Consider the following 13,255-nt stretch of genomic DNA (forward strand, 5'->3'; position numbering starts at 1 on the left):
AGCGTCTGTCAGTCTAAGTATCGCTGTATCTTGTACTTGTTGGTTGGAGGTGAGGATGACTGCTTGATCCCTTAAGGCGCTATGCAACACTTCCCTGTCTTTTCGGGCTGTTTGGGCCTGTTCTTCGAGTGCCAATTGGAGGTGTCTGTCCCTCTGCCAGCTGGTTAATGATGGTCTCTATAGTAACAGGCACGGGCTGTGTCATTGTCGACACCTGGCTTTATCCCACTTCTGACACCAAAACTGTGGTATTCGGGAGTCCCTAACGGGAAGGTTGACCCCAAGAATAAAAACCCACCGAGTTCAAAAGGTGCAATTGTACTGAATCTTAATTCTAGCAAGCCCGGTAGGTAGGATAGCGGTATGTTCCGGTATGATTTGGCCGAATAATTAGTTTTAACAAAAAGTACAGTCACTGTTCTTGGAATCTTCCTTGCGCGGGCCGTCCAACACTTGGAGGGGTCTTGGCTTTCTGTTTTCGGAATCCGCCAATGGAGATGCTCGGTAGGTGAGGGAAGGGATGAAAACAAACAAAAACAGGTCTGAGTCAGGGCTGCTATTTATACGGTGTATTTCGTGCTACCATCACCGAAGGCATGTGTGGGGAGGGAAGTGTGGGAGTCCGGGAGGGTTCCACCCTTGTTCTAGTGCCCTACCACCCTTCGCAACTTCCCCACCTACCCCACCCAAAAGGTCCCCGAAGAGTCACTTCCCTTGAGCCACGGCCCGTTCCCCGGACTGCGGCGCTGGGACCCGGGGCGTCTTCTACTCCCTTCAGCCCACCGTGTTTGGTCACCGTGAATATCCCATTCTCTCTCCTTGGTTCGCCGTCTCCCGTCCCTCCTTCCTCCTCCTGCGCTCTTCCCCTTCGCCGCTCTCCTTCGTCCTTGGTCTCTCCTTTTCCGCCGTACTCTTGCTTTCTCTCTCCCGTCTCGCGCCCCGCGAGCCCTGTTTCTGCTCTCTTTAGGCGTCTTGCGTCCCCTTCCGTCCGTGGCTCCTCCCCCTCGGCCACGTCTAAGGCTGGACCGCCTCCTATTTCCGGAGCGGAGTTCAGCGGCACAGTCCCGATCCGCTTCCGGTCCGCTCCGTCCTCCTCCTTACAACTACTAACAATAAAATGTATTCTCATTGAATGGTTTAGCGTTGCACATGTGATCTCATCATGGCATGCATTTTAAATGTAGAGCATCATTTTGCAGATTAAGTTAAACCCCAGTCCACAAGAGGCATGCCTGCTTCAATGTAGTCTTATCAAATTAAAGAACTGTGCAAGGCTGACGAATATGGTATGATTAAAATAACTCCCTCCATTTTATCTGCTGATGAATTCACCAGTGGTAATTTGATGCCAGAATGCAATACCTCCTGCAGAAAAGGCACACGTTTACTTCTGCTCAGATAGCTGTGTGACTGTTTAAAAACAATAAATAGAAAGCTGCAAATTACAGATTATTATCAGGGAAGTGGAAGCACCCCACACATGTATGGAGGTAGGGTGCAGTTAGAAACCAGAATGTTTTGGCTGTGAATTTGCAGCCTGCATCATCTTCCAGAGATCCTATTTGATGGACTCTGGAAATGGGCACCACCAGTTTGCGAATAATCGTATAGTCTTTCTCGTAATTACGAGATCTAAGCTAGACTGTAGCTAAGCACTCTAAAACACCTCCGTGTCCTTTTCCCATATGAACATCCACCATAGTTTTCCGTGGATACTCTGCTAGCTAAAGCATGTGAAATTAAGGATCTAACTTTGTAACCTTTCACCTGTAAGACTGTTGTCATTCCCTTCACACTATTCATCTTTTTTTTAAATTAATTAATGAAATAATGAACTCAAGGTGGTGTTCTGTCTTTTTATGTCCTTGGGTATTATCAAGGCATTTGAGACTTGTTCGTAATGTGAACGACACAGGCAGATCTTTTGAAGATCCTGATTTGGAGAACCTTTTCTCTAGCTCCAGAACCGTTCTCACCCATTGAAGTAAATAGTTTGGCAGCAGGTACGACGTTGAAGCTGAGAATGTGCCATCAGGCAAGTCCATGTTCCTGATCTGACCGATGGTAGCTTTGGCAAAGTCGAGGACTCCACATTTAACCATTTCATTGACATCTGTACATTCGACGTCAAGGCAAATGCAGCTGAAGAGGCATCACAGATCACTGTTAAAGTGATTGCAGTAAAAAAAGATTTGATGTCGAAGCAGGCATCAAGCAATCTGGTTTGATATTGAGACATTCATCTACTTCTGGTGTCTCTAAATCCCCATTTGGTTGTCATTTCTTTAAGGTCCTGGTGGTTCCTTAAGCACCTACAAAGCTGAGAATGCTGATCCAAGCAGAGGATCCTTTTGAAGTGCTTCTTGCACATTTAGACTTAACACCAAGGGCAGCAGTGGTATCGTAGAGTACTTCAGATTCTTGCCTGTGATATCACTGCAGCCTTCTTCACCAGTTCCGTCCTTCTGGCCTCATTCTTCACTACGATCTACACCAAGGAGACCGAAAAGGAAAAGCACACCATCTATCTCGTTTTCGTTATCAAGATTACTCTTCGGACTCTTTTTGTCATACACTCCAACATCTCTGGCGACATAGCCTGTGCGATCTTCACCAATAAATGTCTTAAGAGGATCAGCAAAATTTAATATTCAGATGGAGGCCCTCCAATTCACTGTCCAATAATGGAGACATTGCAACTGAGAGCTGCTCCTACTCCTCTATTGTCCTTGGTAACCAGGCTTTGCTGAGCTAGCTGAGGAGAAATTCAATTTTTCAACCCCAACTAAAATAGCCAGTGAAGACCTTTTGAAAATGGAAGGGGGAGCCTTGGCAACTGTTTACATCAGGGCCATCAGTGTTCTCGTTTTTTCAGACACCATGTGTTTATCACCCAGGTCGACTTGATGCTCAAAAAGATTAAAAAACACCAGACTGCCAAGTCTATGTATAGGTGCACGGTGAGCCCAATCACCCAGGTCTGTCTTCCGCAAATAGTAGGCTAAATGAGGTCCCACATCATATACTTGTATTCAAAGGCAGTGATATTACCCATATCAGTCCTTTCTTGACATGCAGGGACCTAAGTCCTTTTACAGAGGTGACTGCCATGGCAAGGGTAGAAGTCACACTAGCAACAGCATTTCTGCCTCCAGTCAGTGGCTCACCTACCGTTCTCCCCATATCACACAGCCACAGCACATGTCTGTGAAAGGTTGCAATTTGTCCGGGCGGGGGGGATAGAGATGTTGCATAATTCCACTTCAGGATCCAGTTTACTTGAGGCAGAAACAGAGGCCTCCAGTCAGTGGCTCACCTACCATTCTGCCCATATCACACAACAAATGTCTGTGAAAGAATGCAATTTGTCCGGGGGGGGGGGGGGGGGGGGGGATGCATAATTCCACATCAGGATCCAGTTTACTTGGGGCAGAAACCAAGGCTTGACTGTTAGTCTCTGCAGTTTGGAAAAGGCATGCTTCCACACAATTAGTACTACTTTTAGTGTTGCTACCCACTTCTAGCTAGGTGCTGCAATGTTGTCTTTGTACTGTGTAAATGTTCTATTTCCATTGGTTTGCCAATTTGGGTTTAGGTTTCAGCACAGTTTTTAGGGAAGGAACATAGACCCTGGGCACCTGATTGGCAGGAGCCCAGGGCACACTCCGTCAAAGTACATTCAGCAATTCAGCAAAAAGTGGGGGCATACCATGCAAGAAAGATGGCACTTTCTCACACCACCCCAGTGCTCCATTGGTTTAAGAGGTTTTGGCTCTGCCACATTTTTTAATCCCTTATTGGGGATACATCTCTTTCTGGTGACGTCTTGTGGTCAATTGTACTTGCCCCTATGTTCCGGGCTTGTTGTCCTTCACGGTTATATATTAAGGTTGCGGACTTTCTGTTGTCTGCCACGGTGTTTACATCTTCATTCACCTCCCAGGGTGGTTGGCCTTCAGTTTTGCTGGGTTGCTTCTCAGAGCGGTGCTCTGCTCTTACCCTTTACTAGTTTCCAATATACAGTGCCTGGCACTTTCCTTTATGGTGCTGTTTTTCATCATTCCACGTCTTTTCATCATTTTCGCACACTGTTCCCATATTCTAACAGTTTTTTGGTGGTGGCTCAAAGTTGTGGCACGGAAAAGTTTCTCCGCCGAAAACGGACGTCAGCTCCCCGGGAGGGGCATATATGGCTCCGCTGACATCACGTCCATGGACGACGTCACGGTGGAGCCATGCGGTGCTGACCCCCCGACGTCCAGAGGTGCAGCTGCGGAAAGTTTTCCGGATCCAGTCTGACGCCTGTGGATACTAAGTTAAGGAATCTGCGGCTAGACTATGTCTCTACCAGATACATCGTTACCGAAGGTAAGTAACTCATTCGTTCATGACTTTAGTGAGGCTACCTATGAATCAGAGCTAGGTCTCCAAGTAACATTTCCCTGTTTTGCAAACAAGTTGCCTTTTTAAATTGTACAGATTCTTATAGTACACAACTGAAAAGGATTTTGGCCAAATGTTTAAAAAAAAAAAAGTTTATATTCAAGAAATGTTTACCTTTTCACAGAAATATATTGCTAATTCTGAAAACATTGTATGCTGTTTTACAGCACCTAGATGGCTTACTGAAGCAAATCAAGTTTATTGTTGAAAAGCACATTGAGTCGGACGTGCTCGAAGCTTGCAGTAAAACTTACAGCATCCTGTGCAGTGAAGAGTACACCATACAGAACAGGGTCGACATATGCCATAGCCAGCTGATCGATGAGCTTGTTGATCGATTTAATCATTCAGTCGAGGAGCTGTTGCAAGAGGTGAGGTTGGTTCTTTGTTGGGTGGTCTTGTATTAATTTTTCCTTCATTTGGTCATTCCATATGCACTATTACCCGCCCCCTCTATTTGTCTACTTTTGTGTAATATAAAATACAATTTTTCATTGTGGAAGGAGGTGTGATAAGTGTTCTTTGCTCGGCAGGGAGAAGAAGCAGATGATGATGACATCTACAATGTGCTCTCAACATTGAAGAGGTTAACCTGCTTTCACAAGTAGGTTTTTGTTTTGCAGTTAATGCATATGTGGTGCATGTTTATAATCCTAATCACGTCATTATATTTATTTCACATGCCTTATATTTGAAGGTGTATTAATTGCAAATGGCCCTTTCCAAATACATTGATTAATAGGAGGCTCCTCTGTTATGATGACCCAAGGAGACCACATAGTTTAGGTGGGTTTGTACACCATCAGCTCTTCAGTCAGAGCACTGGTCAGAATAGAATCTTAACAGAACTCTCAGCACTTACAACTGTTTGGAAAGTTTCATTGTGATAGAAGTGGCAGGGGAACAAAGGAAGGGAAAGAGAAGAAAAGGTTATGCATTGGTATAATCCAATCCTATAGTTAGGTAAATGCAACACATCCCCGTATCAGCAATTTGAAAATAATGACTATCTACAACATTAACATTAAAAAAGTGATAAAAAAATAATAGGATTAATACATTGTGATGTCTCCATTTGTCATATAACATTGAATGAGATATAATGCATAAGAAAAAGTAAAGTAACATGTTATATTGAAACCTTTGTATAGCATTAATAGATTTTGAAAACCTTGTGCCATTGGGGCACCCTTTTTGTCTTAAGTGGTTCCTGATTGCGGTTGTTTTTGGTTAGGTTGCGTAGAGTTGGGATTATGAGACATTCCTAAATTTGGAGATTTTATTCATGCCCCAGGTATGCCCATTCTCTAATGTGACAGTCTTTCCCACCCATGTTCCTCTCATAGGGTTAGAGTACTGACTACTCTCCTTTATTCTGTTTTCAGGTAGTTTGATCTTCACCCAATCTCCCTTCTTGAAATTGGGAATCATGGTACTGTTTTTCTCATCATCTTTTTACATTTGCCTTGATATCTTTGTAATCCTTTACTTGTTCTCTGGATATTACCTCTTGTTTTTCTTTCTTAAGCCAGTTAGCTTGGTGTTGGGCTGTCTCTCTTTTAGAGATACAAAAGGTGACACGCCAGTGACAGTGTTAAGTGGGGTGGGGTATGCCCATATAGTTTCTTGAAGCGCTCTAGCAATGGAAACATGTTTTATTTCCTCTCTCTGTATGCATTCTTTGATCATGCAATTCATACGTTCTACCATGCCATTTGCTCTAAGACAGTAAAGAGTTGTGTTCATGTGCTTTATGGCTAATTTGTCTGAAAATTCCTACATCTGGTGTGACATGATTTGTACTCCATTTTTATTAGAACATCTGGGATACTTTCTTCAAAAAAAATCTTTTAAAATTTGTTATTAGTGTACTAGTAGTAGTGTGGGGAACACAGTTAGTTACAACCCATTGTATGTGGTAGTCTACTTGTACCAGTTTGAATCGATCAGAGTGATTTGTAGTTTAGTGGTCCAATAATATCAAGGGCTATTTGGTACCATGGTTTGTTTGAGATCTCTGCTGGAAAGAGTGGAGGTTTGCGTGTACTCAGGATTTTGTCACTGGTGGCACAGTCTCTATAATGTCTAACTATTTCTTCTACCATTGCGTCCATTTGAGACCACCAGTAGTCATTTCTAATTTTGTTCTTAGTTAGGCTGCGTCCTAAGTGTGCTTCGTGGGCTAACTGAGGTAATCTTTTCTCTCGTAGTTCAGGGAGGTGCAATCTTGTCTCCCCCTATTTATACATTTTCCTGTATTGCTCGATTCCATCCTCCCTTCCCAGTATTTACTTATGTGGTCAGGTAATTTGTTCCTATGTGTAGGCCAACCCTCATGGATGTAAGGACGGAGGGTATTTCATTCTTCATCATTTTTCATACTCTGTTTCCATTTATCATATCCTAAAGTAGATAAGGTTGCTTCTAACTCCGTATACTCCTTTCTTTCTTCCACTTCATCACTTTGTTTGTTCTTTGAGGGCATTCCTGGAGACACGTAATCAGCTACGCTGTTCTTTGATCCTGAGAGGTACTGTACCCTGAAATTGGATCCTTAGAGTCCAAGCACCCACTGAAAAATTCTAGATGTGGTTCGTTCTGACCTTTTCGCAGTGAAAGCGTGAACTAATGGTTTATGGTCTGATTTTTAGGATGAATGGAATCCCCCACAGGAAAAATGTAAAATGTTTGACCGCCCAGTAACAGGTCAGCGCTACTTGACATCTCTTATCCGAACTATTCTCTTAAAGACTTTGTTTCTTTCCTCTCTATTCTCTTGATCTGGACCTGGCGAGGATTTTCCCTGTTGGACCACTTCAGCTTTGTCAATGATTTGTTTATTATTCTCAGCGGTATGTGCACTCACTGGTTGTAGAGAACCTGACATTTCACTAGGACAATGTTCTTTTTCACATGGATTGCACTCCTAACTGTCTGATGAAGCCCATCAGTGCTGGTGCCGAGGTGACATCTTGTTTAGTATTGGGCCTCATTATTGTGAAGGGTATCGGCCTTTACCATTCCTATCCCAAATTAATTTTGATAAAGCATTGTGGGCAGTGGAATAGTTTTTTGAAATTCAAGCAGTCTAATTATGGAATACCCTCCTAATAGTTCTAAAACACTTATTTCAAAGAGGTTTGTATTATGGATGTGATGAATATCAACTAACATTTTTGGTCTTATCTGTCTCTACTAGTATGCTGTGGCTGAAATATATGTACTGTGTATATATTACCTGGTCATATTTTGATCTGTTGATGCTTCCGTCCTCCTGCATAATTTAGTTGCATGTAGAATGTACTGTATTGTCGTCCATATACCGGGACGAGATGGTGCCATCTTTTCTGTCCACACTTAGCTGCAAGTGACAGCTCCATGTCTGTGTTGTGATGTGAACAAATAGTGTATTCATTATCTGAATGAATGAAAAAGATATTTGATAGAGCGCACTGCGGCCAAGCGGCTTCCTGGCGCTAAAACCTGATCAAAACTCACATAAATCAGACCGAAGAGTTAGGGAGAGAAAGCCTGAGAGAAGAGGAAGGTTTTTAAAGCTTTACGAAAATGGGAATAAATGGGGATAGAACGAATAGAAAGAGGAAGACTATTCCAGAGCTGAGGGGCCAAAACCGAAAGGTGAGTGCCCCCGGTTCTGGATTTATGAAAACGTGGGATGTGCAAGAGAGACAGAGAAGAAGAGCGAAGGGTGCGACAAGGGGCATAAAAAGAGATGAGAGAGGTGATGAAAAGAGGAGCAGAACGGGAATGAGCCTGAAAGGCTAAACAGGCCAATTTAAAGAAAGATCGAAAGTGAACAGGAAGCCAGTGAAGAGATTTGAGTGCAGGAGTGATGTGAGAAAATTTAGGAAGGGAAAGAATAAGGCGAGCAGCTTGATTTTGAATGGCCTGAAGTCGGCGAGATTGAAAAGCAGGAATGCCTACATACAGGCCATTTCCATAGTCGATGCGGGAGATGACAAATGTCAGTGGAAAAGAACCGTGAAATCTACCGGATGAGACGAAGGGACAAAAAACAAGAAGAAACGACGGAGCTGATCTGACTACGCATCGAAAGGTCATGGCTGACTTTGATGCCAAGAGTACGGACAGAGGGGACAGGTGAGGGTGGGGGGCCAAAGGAGAGGGGCCAATGTGCAGGGGACCAAGGATTGGAGGGGCCACCCGTGAGGACAAGTTCCGTCTTGTCAGGATTGAGTTTCAGATGGTTGGCGCTCATCCACTCAGAGATAAAAACTAAAGTGGAACAAAATTTGGGAAGGGAATCATAAGAGGAGGATAAGTCAAAGATGAGCTGAAGGTCGTCGGCATAGTTATAAACAGAGACCTCCAGCTCAAGAAGGGAAGTAATGAGGGGTTGGATGTAAAGATTGAAAAGTAGGGGGGAAAGAGAGGAGCCCTGGGGGACGCCACAGGTAACCGGGCGGGAGGGGGCCGAAAAGCCAGAGAGATGGACCGCCTGGGACCTATCCTGAAGAAGAGACGCTATCCAGGAAAAGGCCACACCCCGAATACCAGCTGATCTGACACGGTCGAGAAGGATGGAGTGGTCGACCGTGTCAAATGCAGCGGAGAAATCGAGGAGGACCAGGGCTTGAGGAAGATTGAGATCGGCTTTCCCTTTGAGCTCATCCAGAACCGCAAGGACTACCACCTCCGTGGAATGACCCGGGCGGAATCCGGCCTGGTGAGATGCCAATAAGCCATTCTGCTCGACATAGGAGGAGAGGCAAGAGGTGACATGTGCTTCAAGAATTTTACCAAGATATGGGAGAAGGGAAATGGGACGAAAGTTAGAAAGAAGAGAGGGATCCAGGCCAGTTTTTTTTAAGATGGGAAGGACGATAGCAGATTTGAAAGAGGAAGGGACAGAGCCCAAAGCCAAAGAAGAATTGAGAAGAGCAAGAGGGGGAGCAGAGCAGCTGGTGAATAAGATTTTGAGAATACGAGCTGGCGCACAATCGGCAGGAGAGCCTGACCTGACTTTGGCCAGGAGTTTAGAAAATAATTCAAAAGAAATGGGAGGAAAGGAGACAAAAGAAGAGAGAGGAGGAGGAGGGGGGGGGGGGAGACAAGCAGGGTTGGGACACTGGGGGAATGGAGGCTTTGATCTTCAAGATTTTGTCAATGAAAAAATCATTGAGTGATGAGCAGAGGGTTTGTGAGGGAACGGGACCGGGGGTGGAGCGATCGGAAGTGGCTAGGGCGTGAACCAGGGAAAATATTTCCCGAGGCTTATTGGCAGCTAAAGCCACTTTCTCAGTAAAGTAAGAGGTTTTAGCTGCAATGATCGCTTTTTTGTATTCCGTGAGAAGTGATTTGTATTTGACGCGCCTAGATGGGCTGTAGTTGCGTCTCCAAAGGCGTTCCGACCGCCTAAGATCGAGTTTGAGCACTTTAAGCTCGGGAGAGAACCATTTGTGAGCGTCATGGGGACGAACCGTTTTGACCTTTCTGAGCGGGGCAACTAGGTCGCAAGAAGAAGCGAGCCAAGTGCGAACGGTCTCAACTTGAGAATCAAGGGAGAGGTCGTTAAGAGCCAGGGCAGAGGAAGCCAGAGTAAGCGTGAGAGCGTCGAGGTCAATCGAATTCCAATTACGGGCTAAGAGATTTTTAGGAAGATAGTGCTTAGCAGCCATGCCCAGAAGAATGGAAAACGAGATATTAAAATGATCCGACCAGACACAGGGGGAAATAAAGAGAGAGGAAATATTAGAACAAGTAGACCAGATTTGGTCTAAGGTGTGGCCCTGAACATGAGTGGGAGCTGACACATAGGGTGTGAAATTCAGACAGTGAAGGGTGGCAGAAAAATCTTTAGAGGAAGAGTCTTCCCTAATATCGCCCGGCCAGAAGTTGAAATCGCCGAGCAAGAGGACCGTGGAGTTATTGACCACCAGGGTGGCCAAAAGGTCCTGGAGGGAAGGAACAAAGGAAGGCATGGGTTGGGGGGGGCGATACACGAGAACAACTGTGAGAGGCACCAAAAGATTGAGTGAGCGGGTCACCAGGTAATCCACATTGGGTATAGGAGGATAAGTGAGGAGTTGGAATTTAAAAGAGGAACGGATGAGCATCGCCACTCCTCCACCGGCTTTGCCTGCCGGGCGATCAGCTCGAAGGGCGTAATGAGAGTCGGGGAGGATGGCCAAAAGGTCAGGGAGAGAGTCAGAAGAAAATCATGTTTCGGTCAGGCAAAGAATGTCAAGGGAGTCTGTGGTCAAAAGGTTAGAGAGGGCCGTCTGATGCTTGACCGCAGAACGGGTATTGAGAAGATGGACAGAAGCAGTGGTGGGAGCAGGGAGAGGGGTGAACGGGCGAGGAATAGGGCAAGGAGTGATAGGTACCGGGTAGGAAGGGGGAGAAGAGAGGATACCATGTGAGTCGAGGAGCTGCAAGAGAGGGAGAGGCGGAGGGAGAGAAGATGACAGTGCTGTAAGCTGGGCAGCCGAATAAGCCACAGCAGGGGCAGAATGTATAGTCCCTAGTCCCGGCCCGTCGCAGACGGGCTTAACTTAGGCGCAACTTTGGCGCGCCTTCTTCGCGCCCGCTGCGCTGCCGAGGATAAGCAGCCATGTTATAGGGACACATGAAGGGGAAAGGTCAGTGGCGTGGCAGGGGGTGGAGGAGCCAAACAACAGCGACGCGGCGCCCGGACCCGGCCAAGATGGAAGACCAGCCCGTCCCGCACCGAGAACCAGGTGAGGGGGCGGTCAGCAGCGGCGGTCTGGGACGCATGCAGGGGCAGGGCTGCAAGGGAGGATCCAAGAGCGCTGGGCGCTGTAGCGAAAGCGCGGAAAGTGCAGGTGCAATCAAAGTGAATTAAAAACAAGAAAGTCTCGTAACAGGTTGTTGCTCCCGGAGACGCTTCTGGAGATTAGCGGTAAGATAAAGGAGTGCAGTATCTGTCGCAGTTTCACTCTGTGCTGCCCCAATATTAAGCAGTTATGGCCTAAACTATTTTACATGAATTACACATTTTAACAGTGCTGAAGAATCCAGAAAAAAAATATATATGGTAATCACATTTTGGGGGTATAGATTAAGCTAGTATTTTGGCTTAACCACTATAAAATTATCAGTATTAGTATGTTTTTTTCCTGTTGGTCCGGCAAAAAGATCATGTCTTAGATTATTAGCTGCCTTGTTTGTTTGCTTTTCTTTCCACTAATGACACGTTTTTTATAGAACTTTAGGGCAATATGGCTGTCCTTCCTAATTAAGGGAATGCACTTTTTGGAAACAATGTGCTACCAGTGGAGCGGAAAATGGCTGAGGCCAGAAATAACTGGTTGAATCACACAGCTTCAATTTGCAAAAGGGATTATTTTGTTCTTTATGGGGAAGCATTCATCCATTGTAGTGGTACTATACAATGTCTTGAAATGGCTGATTTGGTATCATGGAATTGGAATTACACAACAGTAGAGCAGAAGCAGTTTCCCACTTTTTTCATACTTTGAGCACTGTCTGGAGTGTGTCGTCTGACATTTGACACCCCTCGTGCTTTAATGGATGAAGTTCGAGTCAAAAGGTATTGTGACTCCTCCTCTTGCTGCTAATGCGCCTGGTCATCAACTCCATTGTTAGATTGTTTTCTTCCACTGTGTGGTTCGGACATGTGCTCTTCAGCTCCGGTTCGAGTCAGTCGGTGGTTCTCAGTTTCCATATTATACTGTCAGTATTGTTTCCCTCACGGTTTTCCTCAGTCTCCCTCATACTTTCATCAGTCTACTTCAGAGCGACTAGTCTCATTTGTGGCCCCTGTGAACCTTTGCCCTTCGAGGGCTCTTTCTGCTTGCGTCCTCAAAGCCACGCTAAATTTCTACGCACTGAACTCCACCAGGTGTGTAACTTGTGTCTCCCCGGAACACGAGGAGCCTAACTGCAAGGCCTGAAAATCTTTGGTCAAAAAAGACACTGCGCAACCGTAGAGGTCGACGCCTAGAGATATTCCTCTGAGGTATGGATGATACACCCTACCTCGTTGGACCCGAGAATCTTCAAGATGAGCCCCAGGCCTCAGCTGCCGATGAGGGCACCTTCTCTGAAGAGAACAGCACCCGATCCAGGCTGGATTGCACGCACTCGCACCAGGTCAAACCATGAGTACTGTGAGAATTCAGGCAGCCACTCCGACCATAGCAGTTAACCACAAAGGGTCAACCATCTACCCCAGATTGGCCAAACTCTTTAGTTGGCACACCACTGCCTTCGGGCCATGGTCGGCACTGACTGGTTGTATCGGACACGCACAGCCCTGGCTCAGCGCTGAAAAAGCAGCATTGGCCACACACTCCTGAATAGACTCCTCTATTGGACTTGAGTCAACTTTTGGAGCCAAGAGTCTCTACATTTAAACACCGCTCTACCTCAGTGCCGAAAATGTCTGCTTCGGATCAGAAACTCTTGGCATTGAAAAATGCGACGACTGTGCCGAAATCCCACACATTTGGCAAGCATACTGCTCCTGTGGAACCAATGCTTAAAAGGCTGCAAGAGGAGATAGACTCAAGCCAATAATATATGATATACCCGGACACTGGTTGTATAGTTCTAAACCCACCTCAGCCATATGCACAACCTGCCAAGAGACCGTTATCTTTTGAGGAAGCTTTGGAAGTACCAATACTGCCAAAGCACTGAAAGAAGGTGGATGAGGCCACAAGCCCAGCACACATTAGCCCACCATCACCTGCTGCACACCACACAGTCACCACCTTCTTCATCCTATAGAACCTGTACCATACTCTCCAGAGGGTTACATACACTCCTTCACAGGGGGAGGAGA

The 13,255-nt window shown here is 45.7% G+C and overlaps 1 protein-coding gene across 2 annotated transcripts in view; it reads left to right on the forward strand.

The window, feature by feature from the left end:
* Window positions 1-13,255, forward strand: part of STAG1 (STAG1 cohesin complex component) — a 1,292,585-nt gene that overhangs the window by 841,515 nt on the left and 437,815 nt on the right. For both annotated transcript variants that reach the window (XM_085634343.1, XM_085634344.1), the window contains exons 19-20: window positions 4,611-4,814; window positions 4,977-5,047. In XM_085634343.1, coding sequence (XP_085490469.1) covers window positions 4,611-4,814; window positions 4,977-5,047 — 275 coding nt within the window. The remainder of the gene's footprint in view (window positions 1-4,610; window positions 4,815-4,976; window positions 5,048-13,255) is intronic.

This window comes from Triturus cristatus, chromosome 11 (assembly GCF_964204655.1).
Source record: "Triturus cristatus chromosome 11, aTriCri1.1, whole genome shotgun sequence".
NCBI lineage: Eukaryota > Metazoa > Chordata > Amphibia > Caudata > Salamandridae > Triturus > Triturus cristatus.